Source organism: Thalassophryne amazonica, chromosome 20 (assembly GCF_902500255.1).
Source record: "Thalassophryne amazonica chromosome 20, fThaAma1.1, whole genome shotgun sequence".
NCBI lineage: Eukaryota > Metazoa > Chordata > Actinopteri > Batrachoidiformes > Batrachoididae > Thalassophryne > Thalassophryne amazonica.
Window position 1 is genome coordinate 65,632,647 of NC_047122.1, and position 27,294 is coordinate 65,659,940.

General features: G+C 41.0%; 1 protein-coding gene across 1 annotated transcript in view; it reads right to left on the reverse strand.

Moving 5' to 3' along the window:
- Nucleotides 1-27,294, reverse strand: part of col22a1 (collagen, type XXII, alpha 1) — a 100,580-nt gene that overhangs the window by 31,674 nt on the left and 41,612 nt on the right. Inside the window, 19 exon segments of the mRNA XM_034160422.1 lie at nt 1,015-1,068; nt 1,586-1,639; nt 1,722-1,775; nt 5,419-5,472; nt 5,778-5,831; nt 10,049-10,081; nt 10,285-10,326; nt 11,649-11,702; nt 12,023-12,085; nt 12,175-12,219; nt 12,323-12,376; nt 14,317-14,370; nt 14,452-14,505; nt 14,587-14,640; nt 15,631-15,684; nt 18,318-18,371; nt 18,510-18,563; nt 18,805-18,834; nt 19,929-20,163. Of these exon segments, the coding sequence (XP_034016313.1) occupies nt 1,015-1,068; nt 1,586-1,639; nt 1,722-1,775; nt 5,419-5,472; nt 5,778-5,831; nt 10,049-10,081; nt 10,285-10,326; nt 11,649-11,702; nt 12,023-12,085; nt 12,175-12,219; nt 12,323-12,376; nt 14,317-14,370; nt 14,452-14,505; nt 14,587-14,640; nt 15,631-15,684; nt 18,318-18,371; nt 18,510-18,563; nt 18,805-18,834; nt 19,929-20,163 (1,150 nt within the window).

A 27,294-nucleotide genomic window follows, 5' to 3' on the forward strand; every position in this document is an offset into this window, starting at 1 on the left:
ATACTAGACTTAGTGTGGTGACTGTCCTTTCACATATCCTGCACCTCCGTCATGGACTGCATTTATATACCGCTTTTCCATCTGCATCAGAGGCTCAAAGTGTTTTACAATAATGCCTCACATTCCATTGATGTCAGGGTGCTGCCATATAAGGTGCTCACTACACACCGGGATCAGCTAGGGGATTAAGGACCTTGCCCAGGAGCCCTTCGTGATTTTTCCAGTCAGACTGGGATTTGAACCAAGAATCCTCTGGTCTCAAGCCCAACACTTAGACCATCACCTCCCCCAATACCCTGACCTTTTCTCTTGACACTGTCAAAAGCTTTCTTTAAGTCCATAAACAAACAATGCAACTCTTTCTCACCTTCTCTACACTTCTCCATCAGCACTCTGAGCTAATATTGCATCTGCAGTGCTCATTCTGTGTAATTTAAAGCTATTCAAACTGAAAATTATAGAAACATCATTGAACCTTGCTGGTCTTTGATGGATAAGTTGTTGAGATATGAATTTCATGCTTTTCTATGCATCTAATTTCAGCTTAAGTGACTAGCAATAAATCTGTCAGCATTTATTCCACACAAAACAATCAATTTTGCAACAATGGGACTTTTTGGAATGTTCCTGCTCGGGAGATGCTGGAGGCTGTAGGGGAGGAGCAAACATGCTCTGATTTGTTAGAAAAGTAATTAAAATTAATGAAAGGTAATAAGTTACATTACTTTTGATTTAATTAAAATAATTACATTACATTTTTCAGCAAATAAGTAACAATCTATAACCTGTTACATTTCAGAAACAACCTTGTTGACACTGTGGTACAATTTTCGCAGATTCATTAGTTCACATCTCATTCGTAACTGTTGCCTCAACATGACAACAGCAGAGATATAAAACAAAGAAAATGATGCCGCTTTGAATTTTATTCTGGATTGCAAAACCAAACCAAACACAGTTTGAAAAATTTTAAAGATACATCTAATCAAATATAGCGATGGGTTTTAAACTGACCTTGTCTCCTTTCTGTCCAGCTGGACCCGGCGGCCCAATGATCCCTGGTATACCCTAGAACACATAAATACTTTATCAGTGGCTTCTAATCTGAGTCCAACATAAAACATCTTACACTCAACAAAAATATAAATGCAACACTTTTGGTTTTTGCTCCCATTTTGTATGAGATGAACTCAAAGATCTAAAACTTTTTCCACATACACAATATCACCATTTCTCTCAAATATTGTTCACAAACCAGTCTAAATCTGTGATAGTGAGCACTTCTCCTTTGCTGAGATAATCCATCCCACCTCACAGGTGTGCCATATCAAGATGCTGATTAGACACCATGATTAGTGCACAGGTGTGCCTTAGACTGCCCACAATAAAGGCCACTCTGAAAGGTGCAGTTTTATCACACAGCACAATGCCACAGATGTCGCAAGATTTGAGGGAGCGTGCAATTGGCATGCTGACAGCAGGAATGTCAACCAGAGCTGTTGCTCGTGTATTGAATGTTCATTTCTCTACCATAAGCTGTGCACATGCACCTACAATGAGTTTAACAGGATTCATGAAAACCTACCACATTCCCTGGTAAACCACGAGGACCCTGAGGACCAGCTACACCAGGTGGACCCTCGGAGAAACACATCAGTGTAAAGTTACAGCTTCTCAGTAAAAGTGCTGAAAGGTCATTTACGTGAAATTAGAGAACTCACAGGGTCTCCAACACGCCCCGTCTCTCCTGGAGATCCGGTGTCACCTTTTGGACCCTGAATTCAAAGGAAAAATAAAAAACCCAGATTCTAAATCTGTTATTCACACTGGTCAAGAAGGTGACATTTGATTGTTCTGATGTTTCTTTATTTAGTCATTGTTTGAATTGCTCTTGTATGTGTAGCGGCTGTACTCTTCCATGTGTGTTGTCTGTCTCCTCCCCTTCACTGCCCTCGGGACTCGCAATCTCCGGCATAGGAGGAGGACGCTCTGACCAGTTGGCTAAAACCCGGGGTCCAGCCTAAGTGGCCAGAGAGTCCTTCAGCAGTCAGTTGAGTGAGGCCAACTGAATACTACTGCACAGCGACCCCTGCTGGCCTCCATCACACATTTAGTGTTTTCGTTTTATTTATTGTTTCTTCACACATCGTGGTTTCACTCCTGTTTTGTATCATAGGCTCTGTATTTACATCATAAAGCCTTTTGCATGTTATTACAGGTAGAAGGGAACATAAACAGGAGCGCACAGGTGCACGCACACACACAGGCAGGCAAACACACACATGCTTTACATGTTTGCACATGACAGACATAAGGACACACTCACCCCTGGAAAAGTCCACTAGAATTCTGTAAATCTGTTCACCAGCCACTTTATTAGGTACACCTGTCCAATCGCTTATTAACACAAATAACTAATCAAACAATCACATGGCAGCAACTCAATGCATTTAATCATCTAGACGTGGTGGTGATGACTTGCTGAAGTTCAAACTGAGCATCAGAATGGAAAGAAAGAGGATTTAAGTGACTTTGAATCCAGCATGAATGTTGGTTCCAGATGGGCTGGTCTGAGTGTTTCAGAAACTGCTGATTTACTGGGATTTTAACCCACAACCATGGCTAGGGTTTACAGAGAATGGTCCAAAAAAGAAAAGATATCCAGTGAGTGGCTGTTGTGCAGATGAAAATGTCTTGTTGATGTCAGAGGTCAGAGGAGAATGGACAGACTGTGATGTCATCATGTCAATATGGACAACATCTATGAGGAATGTTTCCAACACCTTGTTGAACCTATGCCATGAAGAATTAAGACATTAAGGTCCAACCTGGTACAAGCATATTGTACCTAATAAAGTGGCCGGTGAGTGTATATTGTATGAGGTGACGATGCATGTTTCCATTGTTGAAACCCTGAATGACAGCAACCAAAACAAAGAAAGAATCTTTGCGCCTTTAAAGGAACTGACCTCCAAAATGCCTATGTGAAGGTGTGCACACCTACAAAGCTCCAGAGTGGCCACAGAAAGGAAAAAATCTGTATGCCACCCAGAAACATACTGTGTGCACACAACATAATTCATTGCCATGATTTGAATAATTCAAGCACAAATGATGAATAATTAAATTATTTTGGCAGCAACTGATGCATCTCCACGCATGTTTCTCTCTGAGCAAACAAAATCTCTTCTGTACTTAATAAATATACGAGGTCTGTCCGTAAAGTATAGGTCCTTTTTATTTTTTTCAAAAACTATATGGATTTCATTCATATGTTTTTACGTCAGACATGCTTGAACCCTCGTGCGCATGCGTGAGTTTTTCCACGCCTGTCGGTGACGTCATTCGCCTGTGAGCACTCCTTGTGGGAGGAGTCGTCCAGCCCCTCGTCGGAATTCCTTTGTCTGAGAAGTTGCTGAGAGACTGGCGCTTTGTTTGATCAAAATTTTTTCTAAACCTGTGAGACACATCGAAGTGGACACGGTTCGAAAAATTAAGCTGGTCTTCAGTGAAAATTTTAACAGCTGATGAGAGATTTTGAGGTGATACTGTCGCTTTAAGGACTTTTCACGGTGCGAGACGTCGCTCAGCGCTCTCAGGCGGCGTCATCAGCCTGTTTCAAGCTTAAAACCTCCACATTTCAGGCTCTATTGATCCAGGACGTCGTGAGAGAACAGAGAAGTTTCAGAAGAAGTCGGTTTCAGCATTTTATCCGGATATTCCACTGTTAAAGGAGATTTTTTTAATGAAAGACGTGCGGACGGATTGCAGCGTCGGCTCGCAGCCGCCGCGACGCTCCGCCACAGGAAAAACACCTCTGTTGGAAGCCTTGAGGACACGTTGGAACATCTCCAGCTGATAAACAATTTCTCATACACTCACTCCACTGAAAGCCATCAAAAGCCAACTGAATTTTAACAAATGGTTATCAACACGGAGGTGTTTTTCCTGTGCCGCCGCGCCGCGTCGGCTGCGTCCTGACGCGCGGACCCGTCCGCACGTCTTTCATTAAAAAAATCTCCTTTAACAGTGGGATATCCGGATAAAATGCTGAAACCGACTTCTTCTGAAACTTCTCTGTTCTCTCACGACGTCCTGGATCAATAGAGCCTGAAATGTGGAGGTTTTCAGCTTGAAACAGGCTGACGATGGCGGCTGAGAGCGCTGAGCGACGTCTCGCACTGTGGGAAGTCCTTAAACCGACAGAATCACCTCAAAATCTCTCATTAGCTGTTAAAATTTTCACTGAAAACCAGCTTAATTTTTCGAACAATGTCCACTTCGATGTGTCTCACAGGTTTAGAAAAAATTTTGATCAAACAAAGCGCCAGTCTCTCAGCAACTTCTCAGACAAAGGAATTCCGATGAGGGGCTAGACGACTCCTCCCACAAGGAGTGCTCACAGGCGAATGACGTCACCGACAGGCGTGGAAAAACTCACGCATGCGCACGAGGGTGCCAGCATGTCTGACGTAAAAACATATGAATGAAATCCATATAGTTTTTGAAAAAAATAAAAAGGACCTATACTTTACGGACAGCCCTCGTATGTCTGTATTTGTTTTTAACCACATAAAGTGCACCCTGTCTTTTATCCAGGCTGCTAATGTTTATTTAGCTCAGTTCTCTCCGCTTCCTTCTTAACTTAGCACAGTGCAGATGCTCGTAATTTACTCCTGAACTAATCACCACACGAGTAGTATATGGGTATATGTATCTTGTGCACACACCATAACCTTTTGAGTGCTAAATAAAACGTGGCCTTGTTACGCAATTAGTTCTCTCTTACTATGGCCTTCTGCATCAAATACAAATAGGAAAACCTGGCCTCTGCTATGCAACTCTCACTCCTCATTCACTGGTAAATGGACTGCATTTATTTAGCGCTTTTCCATCTGCATCAGACACTCAGAGCGCTTTATAATAATGCCTCACATTCACCCCGATGTCAGGGTGCTGCCATACAAGGCGCTCACTACACACCGGGAGCTACTAGAGGATTAAAGACCTTGCCCAAGGGCCCTTAGTGATTTTCCAGCCAGGCTGGGATTTGAACCAAGGATCTTCTGTTCTCAAGCCCAACGCTTAACTACTAGACCATCACCTAAAGCAGACACCATAATCCCAAACGCTGTTCTGATGTTTTTCCCTTGAAATGTGGATCTAGCATGAGAGCATCACATCATTGTGTCCTGCATGACTGTTATTTGTTTTCGAACATCTCTGCTGTGAAAAAAAATAGTTTACTTCTACTTTGGTGACCCCAAGAAGCCTATTGATTGTGGGGTCAAAATCACTGAACTGTACTTTGTAAAAGTCTTCTGCAGAAAAGCATCACATGGTGTCCTGAGATGGTGCAGATGATGTTGTGATTCAGTGATGACACAGTAAAAACAGGATTAAAGGATCATGTCTCACTGGTTGTCCAGGTGGTCCCTTAAAGCCTTGTTCACCAGGTAATCCCCTCTGGCCCTGCGGCACAGAGTACAGGAAGTAACAGACAGCATAGACCTGCATTTCATGCTTTTAGATTTCAATCAGAAATACAATGGCACGTTTCATACAAGTCAAACTCTAATATATTATGAGGAAATTATAACAGTAATTTCTGATGTATGTAACATAAAAAATATCAGCATTGTAGAATTCATTAGTTAAAGGATAGCCAAAATAAATCTCTACTGACACCTTGTGGTCCTATCTGCTTACTACACATTGCCCAATGTAGTTTATGTTATGTGAGATGAGCAACAACATCAAAAAAGAAAGAAACTGACCATTTCTCCTGGTTTTCCTTGATCACCCTTCTCACCCTTCTCTCCAGGCATCCCCTAGAAGTCAAACAATGAATGAGAAGGAATCCAACCTATTACAACCCCTGGCAAAAATTATGGAATCACCGGCCTCAGAGGATGTTCATTCAGTTGTTTAATTTTGTAGAAAAAAAGCAGATCACAGACATGACACAAAACTAAAGTCATTTCAAATGGCAACTTTCTGGCTTTAAGAAACACTATAAGAAATCAAGAAAAAAAAGATTGTGGCAGTCAGTAACGGTTACTTTTTTAGACCAAGCAGAGGAAAAAAAATATGGAATCACTCAATTCTGAGGAATAAATTATGGAATCACCCTGTATATTTTCATCCCCAAAACTAACACCTGCATCATATCAGATCTGCTCGTTAGTCTCCATTTAAAAAGGAGTGATCACACCTTGGAGAGCTGTTGCACCAAGTGGACTGACATGAATCATGGCTCCAACACGAGAGATGTCAATTGAAACAAAGGAGAGGATTATCAAACTCTTAAAAGAGAGTAAATCATCACGCAATGTTGCAAAAGATGTTGGTTGTTCACAGTCAGCTGTGTCTAAACTCTGGACCAAATACAAACAACATGGGAAGGTTGTTAAAGGCAAACATACTGGTAGACCAAGGAAGACATCAAAGTGTCAAGACAGAAAACTTAAAGCAATATGTCTCAAAAATCGAAAAATGTACAACAAAACAAATGAGGAACGAATGGGAGGAAACTGGAGTCAACGTCTGTGACTGAACTGTAAGAAACCGCCTAAAGGAAATGGGATTTACATACAGAAAAGCTAAACGAAAGGCATCATTAACACCTAAACAGAAAAAAACAAGGTTACAATGGGCTAAGGAAAAGCAATTGTGGACTGTGGATGACTGGATGAAAGTCATATTCAGTGATGAATCTCGAATCTGCATTGGGCAAGGTGATGATGCTGGAACTTTTGTTTGGTGCCTTTCCAATGAGATTTATAAAGATGACTGCCTGAAGAGAACATGTAAATTTCCACAGTCATTGATGATATGGGGCTGCATGTCAGGTAAAGGCACTGGGGAGATGGCTGTCATTACATCATCAATAAATGCACAAGTTTACGTTGATATTTTGGACAATTGAAAGGATGTTTGGGGATGATGAAATCATTTTTCAAGATGATAATGCATCTTGCCATAGAGCAAAAACTGCAAAAACATTCCTTGCAAAAAGACACATAGGGTCAATGTCAACGAGTAGATCTGATTTGATGCAGGTGTTAGTTTTGGGGATGAAAATTTACAGGGTGATTCCATAATTTTTCCTCAGAATTGAGTGATTCCATATTTTTTTCCTCTGCTTGGTCTAAAAAAGTAACCGTTACTGACTGCCACAATCTTTTTTTCTTGATTTCTTATAGTGTTTCTTAAAGCCAGAAAGTTGCCATTTGAAGTGACTTTAGTTTTGTGTCATGTCTGTGATCTGCTTTTTTTCTACAAAATTAATCAACTGAATGAACATCCTCTGAGGCCGGTGATTCCATAATTTTTGCCAGGGGTTGTATATGAAGGAGAAGAGGAAGGAGGAGGCAGAGACTGTATATTAAAGCAAAGCTCACAAATTCCAACCACTTGTGTCCATAAATTCTGGTCTACTGTGACTCCATGTGACAGTAACATCCTTCTTCTTTCCAGATGGAAAAATATCCTTCTTTTTGTCATTTACCTTAGTTAAAGGGACATAGATTTCAGGTCCTCTTGGATTTGCACGGTGCATCCTGTCTGACTGTACAATTGTGAGACTTGGACACTCATCAGTAACCTAAGCGAGCACGGTCTTGACTACTACGCCTCTTCCTGATGCTTTGGAATGACTCTGAATGAAACGAATGTTTAGTGAGGGACACTGAGATACTGAGGATCACTGCATCATGAAGGAACATCAGGGACAACATTCTGTCTATGTGAACCGTTTCTTTGTGTGTGTGATCCACATGAAGTTGCCTCAGTATTGATGATCCCAGCAACTGGAGAAGGCCAAGAGGATGTCCATGTCTCATCCAGTCCAGTCTCAGCCCGTCACGAAAATGTAATTCGTGACACCATCATGAAATTCTACTCTGTTTCATGACTGTATCACAAACTAAAAGAGGAAATCACTCTTTGTGATGGTGTCATGAAGATCAGGTTGGCCTCACCTGCCTGTGACAGACAGATGGTTACATGAAGGAGGTGTTCATAGACTGGTTTTCTGCTAGGTGGTTGACATCCAGGACCCAAGGCAGTAAGTGGAGGATGTGGAGACAGAAAGTACCAGCACTTGATCCCAGACCTGACCTCGGCGGGAGGCGGGCACCTGCACGTCTGTGCAAGTGGGAGCTCAAGCAAACACTGGGAGAACATACACACTTGACTTTACACTCAAATGTGTCCCACGTGGTGGACATTTCCTCAGGGAGTGATGAAGGTAGCCACACGCCCTTGGCAAATATTAGGATTGTGAAAGATCTGTGAGAGTCTAACAATTAGCCACGGTATCTCTGACAAGTTTTTCACAATTTCCATAGCAACGTTACATTTTTCTTACCTTTTTCAACTAACAGTAATAGAGCACTGTTTGTCTTGACCTATTTCAGCATCATCTCTTAGACTGCTAAGAATAGTCCATATACGTGGTCTGTGAGAAAAGTATGCAACCTTTTTATTTTTTTCAAAAACCATATGGATTTGAATCACGTGTGATTGCATCAGCCAAGCTTGAACCTTCGTGTGCATGCGTGAGTTTTTTCATGGCTGTCGGTTGCGTCATTCGCCTGTGAGCAGGCTTTGTGTGAGCACTGGTCCACCCCTCTCGTCGTTTTTTTATTGCGAATAAATGTCTGAACGATTTGGAGCTTTACTGCATCAATTTTTTTCCAGAAACTGACCTCCAGGTGGACACCGTTCAGAAAATTAATATGGCTTTCAGGGACGATTTTATGGGGATTATACAGATTAAGGAGTGATCCAGACGGTTTAAACACCACCCACAACTGCTGACAGCGCGCCGCGCTCCGAGCGCCGATCTACAGGCTCAAACCCCACTGAAACAACCAGATCATTTCCAAGGTGAAGGCTTTGTTGATCCGGGACGTTGTCTGACTTTCACAAAAAGGCAGAAGACGTGGACATCAGCACTTTTTCGGCACATTCCACTGTTACAGGAGTTTTTTCATGGAAAGAAAAGCGGAGTGATGCGCCACAGAGTCGTTCATTACGCGGCACAAAACCACCTCCGTGTTGGTCTCACAGGACGGCTTAAAGGTGGATTTCAGACAGCTGTCGGTTGCTTTTCAGTCGTGTGAGTATCTGGGAAATTGAGCATGAGCTGGACATGCCCCAACATGTCCTGTGAGGCTTCATCACGGCGTTGCTTTGCGCCATGCGGCTTCACCGCGACGCACAGAACGCCGCTCCTCTTTCCATGACAAAAACTCCTGTAACAGTGGAATGTGCCGTTCATTTTTAAACTGGACGCTGTCTTGATCCGGTATGTCGTCTGACTAGCACAGGAATTGTGAAAAGACGTGGACATCAGCACTTTTTCGGCACATTGAGACAGACATGCGGAGGAGTTCCGCGCGTCGCAGTGGAGCCGCATGGCGCAAAGCAACACCGTGATGAAGGCTCACAGGACATGTTGGGGCATGTCCAGCTCATGCTCAATTTCTCGGATACTCACACGACTGAAAAGCAACCGACAGCCGTCTGAAATCCACCTTTAAGCCGTCCTGTGAGACCAACACAGAGGTGGCTTTGTGCCACGTAATGAACGGCGACCACACCTCACTCTAAGCCTGCTCACAGGCGAATGACGCAACCGACAGGCATGAAAAAAGTCACGCATGCGCACGAAGGTTCAAGCTTGGCTGATGCAATCACACGTGATTCAAATCCATATGGGTTTTGAAAAAAATAAAAAGGTCAGATACTTTTCTCACAGACCTCATATCTTTCACCAGGTCAGGAATGTTACCATCACAAGGCTTTAGGTTGTAAGAAGCTTGTCTTAGCCACCATGGGTAAGTGGCATTCTACCTGCGGGTCAGTTACCACCGGAATCAAGATATATGTGGGGCCTTTGGAATAAATTAACATGAGCAACATTTCACATGACTAGCAGAAGCAGCCAGTCAGTCATCATAGTTCAGTGGCGGAAGGTGATGTTTTTCTGTCTAAAAATAGAAAGGAAATATGTCTTTAATATTGCTCTCTTGTTACTTACAGGTTCACCAGGCTCAGGTATGACATTAGCAACCTGCGTGGAGATAAAATAAATTAGCATTTAATATTTTCTAATGTCTGCATAAAACACTCACAAATGGTAAATGGACTGCAGTTATATAGGACTTTTCCATCTGCATCAGATGCTCCATGTGCTTTACAATAATGCCTCACATTCACCCCAATCTTAAGCATGATGATCTTCACTCTACAGGATACTAAGATTACTTTACTTACATTTCCTGGAATTCCAGGTGGTCCTCTGACTCCTGCTTCACCCTAAAGCAAAAACAATGTCTTTACATTGTGCAAAGAATTAAAAAGAAGAATAATTTGGGAGGTCCTGTGACTTTTACTCTGGTCCCACTTACATATATACCAAAAATATCACATGTTTGTTATTAATAATAATTATTATTCATATAGGATTGTCCCAGGAATTAAAGCCGTCCTTTCAGCTTCTCCCTTTGTCCGATGGATCTGCACGTTGGTTTGTCCATGTTTTATGCCAGATGCCTCCTGAACATTCTATGGAGAATGGACGTGGGGGGGGGGGGGGGTTGAATGAGAAACCTTCTGCACTGGAAACAAGTGCACTAATTGCTTGGCCACTTCTTTGCCCCACTCAACAAAATAAACTCCAGCATTAAAATAATGAATGCTAATTAAAAAAAAACTACACTGCAACAGTGCAAAAATCCAAAATTAAAGAGCTGAGAATAAGAAAAAAAATGTGACTTATCTGTGAAATACATTAATAATGACAGAGGAGGCCGTAATGCACTAGCAAGTCAAATCTGGGAGCATGCACACACATTCATGACACCATGGACCTGCTTCCTGGATGGTAACCAATCAGGAAGACAATGGATCCATCTCCACATCTCTAAAATAACCATCTACAGGATCTGCTGTAGCTTAAACAGGGGTGTGCTCCCCCCTTCACCTTCTCAGCCACTGGGGTCCTAAACACTCAGGCCCCTGTGTGTGGATCCTACACAGAGAAATGGGCCACATGACCAAAATGTCAAAACTGACCCTTCCTCAAAAGCTGATACTCAACACCTTACTCTCCCTCAGCCACCGCGTGTTTAATGCAAAGTCATTCCAGCAGTACCCATGGATCCTACAAAGTACCAACTGCATCCAGCCTCACAACCGTACAGTCAGAAAGGGATCATCTGGACCCAAGCACCTAAGACCCTGAACCTTTATTCTCTTGCAAAGATATCTGCATCAAACACCTCTGCCATGTTTGCCCAAAACTGGCCGCTAGACAATCACCCAGTTAATTTGATGATTCTCTTGAGTCGATCTATTCTTGTCAGGGATCATATGCTGGACAGAGGTTACTGCATCAGCTTCCAAAACAAAACGACCTGCGCCCGTTCTCCATATGACATGGAGTCGCACCAGGAAAGGCATCTGACATCAAACTTATGCCACATCAACATGGCGACCCCGAGCAAAAAGGGAGAAAGTGAAAGAACTTAGTACTTTACTGACAGAGGAAAAGTACTCTGGAACTACTGAGTTAGACTGCTTTGTAGTATTTTCATTAGCATTTACATGTTTTTATTATTATTATTATTATTATTTACCTTGTCGCCTTTGTCACCTTTTGGCCCCTGTGGTCCATCCTGTCCTCTTTCTCCCTGTAAAATTGCAGCCAACATTTAAAAACTTCCCCATACAGATTACAGACTGAACTCAAATGCTGAAGAGGGCAAAGTGAGCTTTTCTTTAAATTGGAAGCAATTCCCTGCATGAACAGGCGGGTTCATGGAGGCATAGGGCTGCTAGCCCCTGTGAGGTTACCCAGACAAATTAAGAAGGCGTTTATTTTTCTACAAACGTGACCTTCACAAGAGTCCTTCCCCTGTACCAACCACAAAATCAGCAACATTTGAAATAAAGTTAAAAATTTGTAAAATGTGACATTATACGTTGGAATATAATGTAGCGGGACACCCACCGGAACGCCCCGGTCTCCTCTCACTCCATCAGCACCAGGCTGACCCGGTGAACCTGCTTCTCCCTGTGATTTACACACAGCATGATAACAATATGCTGCATTATCTTGACAAATATTCCACCGCAAAGTCGACATAACGGGTAAAAACTCACTCTCTCTCCTGGAGGTCCTCTTGGTCCGGGAGGCCCATCGTCTCCCTGGGGATTAGTCAGAATGAAATTCATTAAAAAGTCATGTGCCTGCATCTGTGACATGTCGGTACCACCCAGGGTGGTTCTGGGCTCAATTATGTCACAGTACCTTCAGTCCAGGTTTGCCAGCAAAACCATCTGCTCCACGCTCTCCCCTGGGCCCCTTCAGATACACAACATTTCAGTCAAATACTTTCAAAAATAGTCTGTGTTCCTTTTACCAAGGGTGTGGTGGCAGGTAAATACAACACAACTGGCTTGACAATCACAATACCACAAAACTGACACGATAATCACCACAATTAACTCTGATTCTCTGGAGTTATTTCTTCTTGTCAGGGATTATGTGCAAAACTGTGTCACACAGATAAAAGATGTTCTAGAGCGTTCAGCCTGATTGTCCATGTGGAGTACAACAACTTATGATGAAACACTGTCTCACAGTAATGGCAAGGTTACATTTTTCTATTCAGGAAAGGAACGTACAGGCCTTTAAATCATACGATTTGTCCAAAACCAGCAAGGTATGGAGTCAAATTTAGGGTATTCACAAACCTGTTTTTTTCCACATAATTCTTAATACTAAAGTGAATGTGACAATTTACACTGTCTGCTCTCTATTTTCAAGTTGTGTATTGGTCAGGAGGGGTCATAACTACAACTACCTTTCTAAAACCTATAGGTCTCTAGAGTTCATTTTAGGTTTATAGTGATCTGACCTTTCAAATCAACCCCCTATTGACTAAAATTGTATGTTTATGAACAATATCAAATATGGTGCTTAGTTTGGTATCAATTTCAAAATGTCTTATTTTTATGGTCGCCACCTTGGTTATCAGCAGACATGTTGGATTTTGTTACTTTGGTTATTTTGCATATGTTTGTGCATCAACCAAGACATCTAGTATGATAAGAATAATTTATACTCTACTTGGCATTTATATGTGTTTTACACATGAAAACAGGAATTTTTGTTTTGTTTTGTTTTGTTTTGTTTTAGAAATTTTAAATTTTGTTGAATGGGGGAATTTTGAAAGGCTATAAGATCAAGATGCTACACAATATTGATTGTTTAAAAAAAACAAGTCATTTCTTTCAGATTCTCTGTTTTTCACTTGGGGTCGCTACATCAGATTCAATTTTTTTTCATGTCAAATGCCCATCCTGACAGAATTCCACATTACATAGAGAAGGAGCAGGGGTGGTCTTGAACCATGAACCCATAAGTAAACTCTGGTGAAACATAGCTTTCAAAAATATATAGTAGGCATTTGCCTCCCTTCCCAAGTGATAGCTATGGGCCAAATTTAGCGAGTCTGGTCCATACACTAAGGATGGAAAATGTATAACTGGGCTACTATCCAACTTTCAATATTAGTGCCACTTTAGCACCAAATACTTAACTCCTATTATTGTGTAATGCAGTTTTGTATATGATCACATCATCTGCATACAGGAGGATTTTCAGCATTTTCACAAAGTAATGCAAGAGAAAGTAATTTGATACTGTAGACTTACTGCCTTGATGTTATGATCAAAATTTAGTAAGGGCTGTATTTGATTACACTCAGGGTCATACTGGTTTTGAATCATTCAGGAACAAATGGTAAACAAAATGGCACATTGGGCAAAATATGTGATAGAGTGGATAATGTTGGTGCAGACAGAGATGCAAGCGGTAGTGTTTGTGTTAATGTTTTGTTTCTTCTTTATGCTGAGTGATATTTATGGACTTCGCACTGAAGCTTAAAGAGAGAACGGAACGCCAGGCCTGGCATCGAGAGTTGGAGTATATTTAGAGTACAGCAGAACACTGGCCCTCGAGTCTATGCCTGTGGTGGTTTTGTGACTCAGCACGGGTGTGATGCAAGCAAGGATGGTTCCCAGCGGGAATGAATAAACTTAAGGTAAGAACTGGCATGGATTTGAAATTGGGAGCACATTAGGAAAAGTGTAATGATGATGTAACTCCTGCTTAACACCTGGAAGGAAATCTTATCACATGTATGTGATACAATTTCAGCTTTTTGGATTTATCCGCTGTGAGCTTTGATGACTTTGTAGACACCAACATTGGTGAGTTACATTAAAGTCTATACTGACCATGGCGCCATCATTTCCAGGTAGTCCATCCAGACCATCTTTACCAGGAAGACCCTGTGAAGAATAGTAATAAAGGAGGTTTTAATATTGGAATATTATAAATTTTTTTTAGTCATGTATAAAATATCAACTCACCGGTTTTCCCATTTCTCCTGGTTTACCTGAAAATCCAATTTCACCAGGTAGACCCTTTAAACAAAAACAGTATATTCACAACAATACTTTTGATGGTGTTTAATCATCTTTAGATGTTGTCACTTGATTTCTTACAGGAGGTCCGGTCTGTCCTGCATTTCCTGGTGGTCCAGGTGGACCCTGGGGACCCTAAAAATACACAGTAAACAATATTGATTTAATGTTCATTGTGTAACATGTTCAATCTTAATGAGTTTTTTATCATTAAAAAAAAATTGTAAAGAAAGAAGAATAGGTAGAATCACAATTGTAACAATTTTATTTTAACAGAGGAAACATTGTGCTCTTCAGTAAATAGATGACTTTGTTCCAATTATTGGAAACTTGAATACATACATTTGTTTTTATCATTTTAATGTCATTCCTGTGGTTCACATTAGTACACATGGTATTGCAATATTACTGATTTTAACAAAAATGTTTGTAAATATAGCGACAAATGTGTTGAATTTTATTAAAGGGGTTACAGTTCAGTGGTATAAAGAATGGATTAAACCAATAGGCAACCATCACAGGGCATTCTGGGAATTGTAGTCAGCAGCACAGATGAGCCACAAGAGGGAGATATTGCAAAGCTTTTTACATGTCCTCCAGCTTCAGAGAAGTTTTAAAGGAATTTTATTACTTCAGCCCTCAGAGGGGAAGTGAAGAATTGTTTTTAGATTCTGTGTGTGTGTGTGTGTGTGTGTGTGTGTGTGTGTGTGTGTGTGTGTGTGTGTGTGTGTGTGTGTGTGTGTGTGTGTGTGTGTGTGTGTGTGTGTGTGTGTGTGTGTGTGTGTGTGTGTGTGTGTGTGTGTGTGTGTTCCTGCACTTGAAAATACCTGTTGGTAAGAATATTATTAAAGAATATCTCATTAATTGTTATATTTCACTATTTGCGTGAATGGGGTAGATTCTGCGATCACTGATCACCTTGTTTACGCAAATACGTGTCCAGATGCGGGTCATTTTGTATGTCGATAGCCTCATTAAATACTATTAAACATACTAAACAGTCAAACAAAATTAAAACGCTAAATCAGATCTTGTTTTGGTCTTCTTATGATCTACAAAGATTAAAAAAAATGTGTTGAAAGGTTATTCATGTGCACATTTTAGAAGTTGTGACTCTGTTCTTACAGGTGATCCAGGAAGGCCGTCCACTCCAGCCAATCCAGGCTCACCTCTCTTTCCCTGGAAGACAACAATTTTAATTCAATTGTAGTCATTGGCTGTTTGGTCCATCTCCCTCCCCCACTCCCAATAGTGTACAGTCAGGTCCACAATTATATGAACAGTAACATAATTTTGTAATTTTGCCTTGACACCACCAGAGAATCTTTGTATTAATCCAATCTAGAAGTGCTTGTATTGTATTAACAATTTAGGAATTTGGCCATTTGTATATTTGTACAGTAAAAATAATCCTTCCATTTTCTGAGCTCATATGTAATTGCACAAACTACATAAAGTTTTTTTTTAGTGCAAATCAAAACTTTACAGTTTTCTTTCGACAAGATACAGTGCATCGAGAAAGTATTTACAGCACTTCACCTTTTCCCACATTTTCTTTTGTTAAACTTATTCCAAAACAGAGTACTTATTTTTTTTCCCTTCAAAATTCTACTCACAACACCCCATAATGACAACATGAAAAGTTTTTTTTTTTTTTAAATAACAAACTAAGAAATCACATGTACATAAGTATTCACAGTCTTTGTTCAATACTTTGTTGACGCACCTTTGGCAGCAATTACAGCCTCAAGTCTTCTTGAATATGATGCCACAAGCTTGGTGCACCTATCTTTGGACAGTTTGGTCCATTCCTCTTTGCAGCACCTCTCAAGCTCCATCAGGTTGGATGGGGAGCATCAGTGCACAGACATTTTCAGATCTCTCTAGAGATGTTCAATCAGATTCAGGTCTGGGCTCTGGCTGGGCCACTCAAGGACATTCACAGAGTTATTCTGAAGACACTCCTTTGATATCTTGGCTGTGTGTTCAGGGTCATTGTCCTGCTGAAAGATGAACCATCACCCCAGTCTGAGGTCAAGAGCGCTCTGGAGCAGGTTTTCATCCAGGATGTCTCTGTACATTGGTGCATTCATCTTTCCCTCAATCCTGACTAGTCTCCCAGTTCCTGCTGCTGAAAAACATCCCCACAGCGTGATGCTGCCACCACCATGCTTCACTGTAGGGATAGTGCCTGGTTTCCTCCAAATATGACACCCGGCAGTCACGCCAAGGAGTTCAATCTTTGTCTCATCAGACCAGAGAATTCTGTATCTCATGGTCTGAGAGTAATTCAGGTGCCTTTTGGCAAACTCCAGGTGGGCTGCCATATGCCTTTTACTAAGGAGTGACTTCTGTCTGGTCGCTCTACCATACAAGCCTGATTGGTGGATTGCTGCAAAGATGGTTGTCCTTCTGGAAGGTTCTCCTCTCTCCACAGAGGAATGCTGGAGCTCTTACAGAGTGACCATCAGGTTCTTGGTCACCTCCCTGACTAAGGTCTTTCTCCCCCAATCGCTCAGTTTAGACGTGCGTCCAGCTCTAGGAAGAGTCCTGGTGCATCTGAACATCTTCCATTTATGGATGATGGAGGCCACTTTGCTCATTGGGACCTTCAAAGCAGCAGAAATGTTTCTGTACCCTTCCCCAGATGTGTGCCTAGAGACAATCCTGTCTCTGACAATTCCTCAGACAATTCCTTTGACTTCATGCTTGGTTTGTGCTCTGACATAAACTGTGGGACCTTATATGTAGACAGGTTAGTGTCTTTCCAAAACATGTCCGATCAACTGAATTTACCCCAGGTGGACTCCAATTAAGCTGTAGAAACATCTCAAGGATGATCAGTGGAAACAGGAGGCACCTGAGCTCAATTTTGAGTTTCATGGCAAAGACTGTGAATACTTACGTATGTTTGACGTTTTAGTGTTTTTTTATTATTTAAAAAAACTTTTTCACATTGTCAGTATGGGGTACTGTGTGTAGAATTTTGAGGAAAAAATAATTTAATCCATTTTGGATTCTGTAACATAAAAAAAAAATTGGAAAAAGTGAAGTGCTGTGAATACTTTCCGGATGCACTTTACTGAATGTCTTCAATTACATTAATATAAAAAAAATACAAACAGTATGGTATGTGGTAAATCTATATGAAAAAGGAAGTACTGAACAACTGACTGTACAAGAAGGAGGTGAGTGAGAAAAGCCACCAAGATGCTTATGACAACTCTCATTAAAGGCTCTTGGTGAAATGTGTTCCTGCTTCACTGTGAAGGTCAACGAGATCATTTCCTTTAGGATGTTGGCTTCAAATTTGGTGAAAATCAGAAAAATGTTGTTCAAATTCATTTCAAGTCAATTTATGTGTACAGAACTGAGTTCCAACATAAGTCACCCCAACATGCCACACATGAGGAAGGTTTATCAGCTCCCCTGAGCAAGCACACTGGCAGCAATGTTAAGGAAAAACTTTCTCAGGCATTTTTGATTACAGGAAGAAACCTCAAGCTGACCAGACTCAGTGGGGTGGCCATGTGATTTGGTCATATGAACAACAACATAAATACAGAAAAGCACAAATAAAAATAAAACAAACTGTGTATTTTAGCATATCTTGCTCAAATACATTCAATACTTACAGACAAATTAATTACATCAAATCAACAAACAAATTATAGGTTGATATTTTATTTATTTGCCTACATCTCAGGAACGGAAATATTTAGACTTCAGTGGGTCAAATTGTTTAACCGAAGTGACCAGTTCAATCTGAAGCAGCTTGTTCAGATAATAATGCTTTATAATGACAGACGTACCCTCTGGCCAAACTCTCCAGGTTCCCCCGGTAAACCCTGCAGACCCGGAGGCCCCTGAGGAACAAAACACTCAGATTTAACAGTAATTCACACAGTACTGCTTGAGTTTTCAGCTGATCAGTGTGAGCAAAAACAAAATATCAACTCCAGGCACAAGAATGTGTCTAGAAAGAAATAAATCATGAGCCTTACAGGAGGCCCTGGAGGTCCATCAGCCCCAGGAGGCCCAGGAGGTCCAACATTTCCCTGAAACAGCGTGAGCATTATAAATTAATGATGCAACATATACAGCAATAACAGTAATATCAATAACATACACAGCAATCCCTGTAAATATAAAAAAAAACTAAGACACACACCAGTGGAAAGTCCAAGCTTTGAAAAGCAAGGAATCAAATATTTAACAGGTAATCCATTAAAACATTTACATTCAGATATGCTAATAAATTTCAGTGCGATGATTCAGTTTTTGTACTCAGTCACTCACCTTCTCTCCTTTCAAACCCTCTTTTTGAACCTAAAATCAAATGAAACAAAAGATGAATTAAAGGTCAAAGGAAAATAATAATAATTTTCATATTCACGGTGACATCCCTGATGTGTACTACTGAGATTATACGTTAACAAGCTGTAACCATCATCCCAAACAGAAACTATTGTGAGTCCAATGACATTGATTCAGTCTCAGGGAGAGACTGGAAACTTAAATTTACCCCATTCATCTATGTTAGAAAAGGCTTTTGTCTTTGAGCAAACCTGCAATAAAAATATTTTTAATATCACCTTATTAGGAGGTCTTAGAAATGCCAAGGGGTGTATCCTGTATGGGTTAGGTTGGTTTTCATGTAAGATACACATACAACTAAATTACTGACGATAACAAAGTGTAAAAACAGACTTATGTCCAATGTGGACCTCTTGATAACCACAAACAGCAAGGATACAACGAGGATTGTCAGATTATTATGTTGCTTTTGTCTTGTAAATAGATAAATTAGTGCTCACCAAGGTCACACTTCTTGCACATTAAGCAAATTGTGAAACTGGTCAACATCAGTCACAAGAACCAATCTGCCTCTTTTTAAAACCATGTGTGTTTCCCAGCTAAAACAAACTCGGTAAGACTTTACTTGAAGGAATCATCATAATAGTGACATAACACTGTCATAAGTGTTACATGACACAGTCATGAATGTGTCATAAACATGATGTCAATCTCATGAATGTTTATGACTGCTGTCATTAAGTGTCATTCAGTTTTTGTAATGACAAGTTGATATTTTTTGGGTTGTCATGAATATGACAACTTGATATTAATCAAAGCAACATAACCAGAAGTTGTCTTTGGCCTTTTTGGTCTTCGGTTGTTTGTCAATAATAATAATAATAATAATAATAATAATAATAATAATAATACATTTTATTTATATTGCACTTTACATTTGTAAATAAATCTCAAAGTGCCACAAAGGTTAAACAAAAAGCATAAAACAACAATCAACAACAATAAAAATAAAACAAGATCAATTAAAAATCAGTTAAAATTAGCAAATATAATTCATAAGCTTTCTGAAATAAAAACGTTTTAAGATTTGATTTAAAAGAGTCCACTGACTGTGGCGCCCTCAGGTGGATGGGCAGGGCATTCCACAGGCGTGGTGCTGCTGCCTGAAAGGCTCTGTCCCCCATTGTGTGGAGCTTGGTTTTGGGGACCTGGAGGAGGTGACTGTTGTTTGAGCGGAGGTGTCTCATGGGCTCATGGGGGGACAGTTCTTTGAGGTACGCTGGTGCACCGCCGTAGACACACTGATAGGTCAGGAGGCAGATCTTATATTCCACCCTGAACCTAACAGGAAGCCAATGTCAACTTGTCAGCTTGTCACTACAAAAACCGAATGACACTTAATGACATCAGTCATAAACATCTATGACATTGACATCATATTTATGACACATTCATGACGGTGTCATGTCACTATTATGACAACACCTTCAAGTAAAGTGTTACCACAAACTCTGGCTCATTTCTAATCATAGTAATTAGACTCGGCCAAGACTTTGTTCCTAGTGATGTATCAAGTGCTTATTGGTTTTCATTTTCATCCCTTGAACTTGGTCAAAGAGAATGAAACAATGTTTATTTGGCATAATAGTAACTGGTTAATAGGGTGTCAGACTCCAACTCCTTGTCCGCATCGTGACACCTGGGTAGTGGCTCAAGCGGTGATTGCCTTTTGAGGTGGAATATGGTGGAGAACTTGTGTACCACGTGTCCACCCCAATAACAACAAAGACCAAGAGGAACCCTGAACACAAGCCAACTAATGGAGCTCTGGTGAAACAAGAAGTTCTCAATGACAGATCAGGTGGAGGAGGTGATGGCTTGTAACACAACGGCTGTGAAGGTTGCAGCAGGTCCTCAGACCTCGATCAGCTGGGATTTCCCAACCATCAGACCAGGCTAAGGATCTGTCAAGGACCGTGTGTTTGTCAGCATGCAAGACTTTAACCACATTCAACAAACTCATGCACAGGCGTCTCTGGATCGACCCTGAATGTAGATCTTCACCACGTCCACCATCCCATCGGGAATCAAAGAGATGATCTTCCTCGCCACCAAGGGATTGCCATGACAACAAACCAGATTTTTTTTTTTAAACATTGCAAACTAAAGTATTTTCTACTTTAATAGAAACAAACAGAAATGTTGAGGTTTTTGGCACTTGGATTTCCTCCATATTTGGCTGGATAAGTCATGCGATGAAGTCTTCTTTAGTCTGTGCAAAATGCTGATGTGTAAAATGGGAACAATTTGTGCTGTGTGACAGATACTCTTGGCATCTATAAGTGAATGCAAGTGTATATTTTAAAAAAATTTTAATTGTATGATTTCAGATGAATCGGTAGAGTGCAGGTGCCAGTTTAAGTTAACAATTGAAACAAAGTTGCAATGTTGTGACTGTTCATGTTTTATAGAGTTACTTACTGCATCTCCGGGTAATCCTGGAAAGCCCCTCTCACCCTGTGAAACAGTTCACACGAGACAAAAAAATTAAATCCCTGTTATTAAAATGAGAGTGCTTTATGTAACACACAGACCCTCCTTTCAGTGATAGAGTGTGTTAATGTGTTTAGAGTCGCCTAAAGGAGAAAGTGAAGCATGTACATTCCAAGCATCAAGATCACTCTGCATGTGTGCAGCTCTGCAGCAGTGATTCAAAGTCGGTAATAACAGACAGGTGAGCGAGGCGACTTTGATTGCAGGCGGAGCAGACTGAGGAATGTCTGGAAACTAATTTGAAATGATTTCTGACATCACAACTTAACTTATTGTGCTTCCTGACTTGTTCCTAGTCAAGCGGACAGGGTGTGGAGGTGACGCCTCACCTTTTCTCCTTTAATTCCACTGGCCCCGGGTGCACCAACCAGTCCCCTTGAACCCTAAAATATTTGAGACAAAATCTATGTCAACAAATTCTAAATTCACGGTACATGTCTGACTCACATTCAGGACTTCATAAGAGGTTTTAGACTTACATCTTTGCCGGGAAAACCAGGTTTGCCAGGGAATCCGTCCAAGCCTGGCTCCCCCTAAAATAAAATTTAAAAAAGTACATTCACAAGAAATAATAATAACAAAATAATATCAAAATAATAATAACCACCTTAGAATCTCAACATACAACCCCAATTCCAGTGAAGTTGGGACGTTGTGTGAAATGTAAATAAAAACAGAATACAATGATTTGCAAATCCTTTTCAACCTATATTCACTTGAATACACCACAAAGACAAGATATTTAATGTTCAAACTGATAGACTTTATTCTTTTGTGCAAATATTTGCTCATTTTGAAATGGATGCCCTCAACACGTTTCAAAAAAGTTGGGACGGGGCAACAAAAGACTGGGAAAGTTGATGAATGCCCAAAGAACACCTAATTGGAATTGGAAAAGGCTGAGCCATTGAGAAGCAAAGATGAGTTGCCTAGATCACCACTTTGTGAACAACTAAGTGAAAAAATAGTCCAACCGTTTAAGAACAATGTTTCTCAACATTCAACAGCAAGGAATTTAGGGATTCCATCATCTACAGTCCATAATATAATCAGAAGATTCAGAGAATCTGGAGAACTTTCTACATGTAAGCGGCAAGGCCGAAAACCAACATTGAGTGCCCGTGACCTTCGACCCTTCAGACGGCATTGCATTAAAAACCGACATCATTGTGTAAAGGATCTTACCATGTGGGCTCAGGAACACTTCAGAAAACCATAGTCAGTTAACACAGTTCGTCACTACATCTACAAATGCAAGTTAAAACTCTACCATGCAAAGTGAAAGCCATACATCAACAACATCCAGAAGCATCGCCTTCTCTCATTTGAAATGGACAGATGCAAAGTGGAAAAGTATGCTGTGGTCTGATGAGTCCACATTTCAGATTGTTTTTGGAAATCATGGACGCCGTGTCCTCCAGACAAAAGAGGAAAAGACCATCCAGATTGTTGCCAGCGCAAAGTTCAAAAGCCAGCATCTGTGATGGTATGGGGGTGTGTTAGTGCCCATGGCATGGGCAACTTACACATCTGTTATGGTATGGGGGTGTGTTAGTACCCATGGCATGGGCAACTTACACATCTGTTATGGTATGGGGGTGTGTTAGTACCCATGGCATGGGCAACTTACACATCTGTTATGGTATGGGGGTGTGTTAGTACCCATGGCATGGGCAACTTACACATCTGTTATGGTATGGGGGTGTGTTAGTACCCATGGCATGGGCAACTTACACATCTGTTATGGTATGGGGGTGTGTTAGTACCCATGGCATGGGCAACTTACACATCTGTGATGGCACCATCAATGCTGAAAGGTACATACAGGTTTTGGAGCAACATATGCTGCCATCCAAGCAACGTCTTTTTCAGGGACGTCCCTGCTTAGTTCAGCAAGACAAAGCCAAGCCACATTCTGCAGTGTTACAACAGCGTGGCTTCATAGTAAACGGGTGCAGGTACTAGACTGGCCTGCCTGCAGTCCAGACCTGTCGCCCACTTAAAATGTGTGGCGTATTATGAACAACTAAAGTCGTACATCAAGCAAGAATCGTAAAGAATTCCACCTACAAAGCTTCAACAATTAGTGTCCTCAGTTCCCAAACGCTTATTGAGTGTTGTTAGAAGGAAAGGTGATGTAACACCGTGGTAAACATACCACTGTCCCAGCTTTTTTGAAACGTGTTGCAGGCATCCATTTCAAAATGAGCGAATATTTGCACAAAAACAATAAAGTTTAGCTGTTTGAATATTAAATATCTTGTCTTTGTGGTGTATTCAATTGAATGTAGGTTGAAGAGGATTTGCAGATCATTGTATTCTGTTTTTATTTACATTTTACACAACGTCCCAACTTCATTGGAATTGGGGTTGTAATAGTTTTTATGTATAAGTATTTTTTTCAGTTGTTTTTCTTCACTGTGTGAAAGAATGAGGTTAAAAATATTATGTTGGTAATATTTTTACACATTAACATACACTCTCTGCTGTATCTCTGCTCCAACCTTCAAAGTCCCTACTTCACCGGACTGTGAATTCTTCAAACTATATTTGGATTAACCATGGAATTCATCAGCTGGTCTCTGAACGCTATTGACACCATTTTTCAACAAGGAAATCAGGGCTGGGGGACCCTGCGTGCCCAGATGGAACCTACCCTGTGGGCTATGTTGTTGATGCCTGGGAGAAATGGCATGTTGCATGCATGGCACCACTCTGTGGAGGATGTCAAAGACTTATTTATATTTGGTTTTATTGTGGGAGGGCTGGTGCTTATTGGTTTATGTGTTGCCCTGACCTACCAGAGAATTGGCAAGATGGCTGCTATCAGAACCATGACCCCTCATCTGTCCGTCATGATTAATGAGTTGGGCAAGGCGATACAGTCTCAGACTGCATTAACCCTTGAACTCAGACGTAAGTTGGATAACATCTCGGAGCAAATGTACGCCTTGCACAAGAAGATGTCAGAGACCAGGGAATATGAGGTCTATTAGAAAAGTATCCAACCTTATTAATTTTTTCAAAAACCATATGGATTTGAATCACGTGTTATTGCGTCAGACAAGCTTGAACCCTTGTGCGCATGCATGAGTTTTTCCACGCCTGTCGGTTGCGTCATTCGCCTGTGATCAGGCTTTGAGTGAGGAGTGGTCCACCCCCTCAGTGGATTTTCATTGTCAGGAAATGGTGGAATGATTTGGGCTTTTTTTCCATCAGAATTTTTTCAGAAACTGTTAGAGACTGGCAGCTGGAAACCATTATAAAAATTTATCTGGCTTCGGTGAAAATGTTACGGGCTTGGTAGAGAATAAGGAGTGTTACTGTCGCTTTAAGGATGGCCCCCAGCGGCTGTGGGGCGCACCGTGCTCCGAAGCCGCCATCAAGAGGCTGAACAACCATTTCATTTCTAAACGGATGGCTGTCTGGATCTGTGACCATCGTGTGCCATTTCTCTGGTTATCACAAGAGCTGGACATCAACCATTTTCCAGCAGATTTCACTTTTAACAAGAGATTTTGTCATGAAAAGCTGAGCGGAGGCTTCGCGCATCATGATGGATTCACTACTGGAGCGAGACAAAACCATCTCCGTTTTGGTCTCACAGGACGGCTTTGAGATGGCGTTCAGACAGCTGTCAGTGGTTTTTCCATCGAGTGATTATCCGAGAAATTGTGGATGTGCCTGGACATGCCAGAACATGTTCTGTGAGGCTTCATCACAGCGTTGCTGTGTGCCATGCGGTACCGCCGCGACGCGCGGAATTCCTCCGCACGTCTGTCTCAATGTGCCAAAAAAGTGCTGATGTCAACGTCTTTTCACAATTCCTGTGCTAGTCAGACGACGTCCCGGATAAAACACAGCATCCAGTTTGGAAATGAACGGCACATTCCACTGATACAGGAGTTTTTGTTATGGAAAGAGAAGCGGAGGCTTGGAGAAATGGTACATGATGGTCACGGATCCAGACAGCCATCCGTTTAGAAATGAAATGGTCAACCTGGACCACTGGACCGCTGGACCACTCTTCATTCAAAGCCTGCTCAGAGGCGAATGACGCAACCGACAGGCGTGGAAAAACTCACGCATGCGCACGAAGGTTCAAGCTTGTCTGACGCAATCACACATGATTCAAATCCATATGGTTTTTGAAAAAAAAATGTTGGATACTTTTCTAATAGACCTCGTACTCATAAGATGCCCCACTGTCTATGGCCTTGGTGAACCATTCGGCTGCCCCTTTTATCTTCTGCCCTCCCTGACAGTCTGATGTTGTCAAGGCAACTTCCGACATTATGCACACACATACAAACTGATACAAACTCATCTCATCTGTACACACGACGGACGCCCCCTTCCCCCCCCACCTCTACCACCTCCCCTTGCCTACACCCTGCCGCTCCCCCCAGGCTCAAGGTTGTGCGGGACACTGCGCAAACATTAAAATGTATATGTATGGTTGCTGGGAAGCACATGGTGACATCCAATCAGAATAAGGATGCATGGTGATGTCTGCAGGATGCTCCCTTGAACAAAATAATCCAACATGGCGGAAAACGCTCCAAAACATCTTTATTTCTGTATAAATTGAATATGTTTCTCATATATTTTGTAATGGTTAGTGAGAAATAAACATTTCTGAATCTTAAAATGTTGTGTTTGAAACCAGATTAACACCTCTGAAGTGTTTTTATATATGTCTTATGGATGTCAGTGTGCATGCCCTGTGCAGGCGCATCACACAAGGTCAAAGGTAACCAGGTAATTTCCTTTCCTGGGAAAGCCTTATATGCATACGTAGTTATTATTTTCTGTGTATTAAGTTATATACCAGTGTATAAGTCACAGCACCTCCCAAACTAATAAAAACAAACAAAAAATCCTGACTTACACTCAAGAAAATATGGTGAGATTTACACCGTGTTATGATAATTTAGGCTAAATTAATTGCCTTCACCAAGGAGGTAATGATTTCACCAGCATTTGTCTGGCTGTTTGTCGATTAGCAGCCTACTGTAACTCAAAAAGTAATGAACAGATTTCAACAAAAGTTGGTGCACACATAGATAATGCTTCCAGTCAGTTTTGGAGGTGATCTGGAATATATTTGGATTCTGTAATATTCTGGATGCCAGGAGTAATGTTTGGAACATAACATTTAACTCAAACAGTTGTCAGAGGATGTGAATGAAATTCCAGTGATCTGTTGGATAATGTCACACACAAACTGATTTAGTTTATTTAAATTAAGTTCGTTTTATTTATTTATTCATTTATTTATTTGGTCCAGAAACACATTTTGATTGAGGATCCAGAGGTTTTGATTCGAGAACATGAATTGACAGAGTTATTAATAATGAACTTTGACAATGTTTGTGAGCAAGATGAATAATGTCAAAGGAAAATAATTGATGTCATTTTGGAGTTTATCCAGAACATATTCTGGATCTGAGATCCAGAGGAAACGTTGGAAGAGAAAACAAACACTGAACATAAAAAAGTCATGGAGCTTGATGAAATTTTATGAGCATAGAGATAAATTCGTAGGTAAAGAGGTTTGGTGCTCAATACTAAATACAAGCGAAAGAGTTTGTGATACTGTAGAAATCTGGGGTGAAACTAGCGCGGGGAGGGGCCTGTTATAGTGAGTGAAACTTGACTGCATCATGAAAGTCTGACATATTTCACGACAATATCATCCAAAAATGGTTATTTGGCGGTGAGGAAGTCGTGGCCTTGGTCAAGGTATTTCCTCTTTGAGCGACTTTTGTCAGCGTATGAATTTGCTGATAAGAACAAAAATCTATACAGAAAGTTTTATAATGGAAGGAAAAACAAATCAAGGAATTCCCATTTGGAAAATGAGGAAAACAGGCAGAAAAAAGCTCATGTTTTGTAGTAAGAGAGACGAGCTGAATA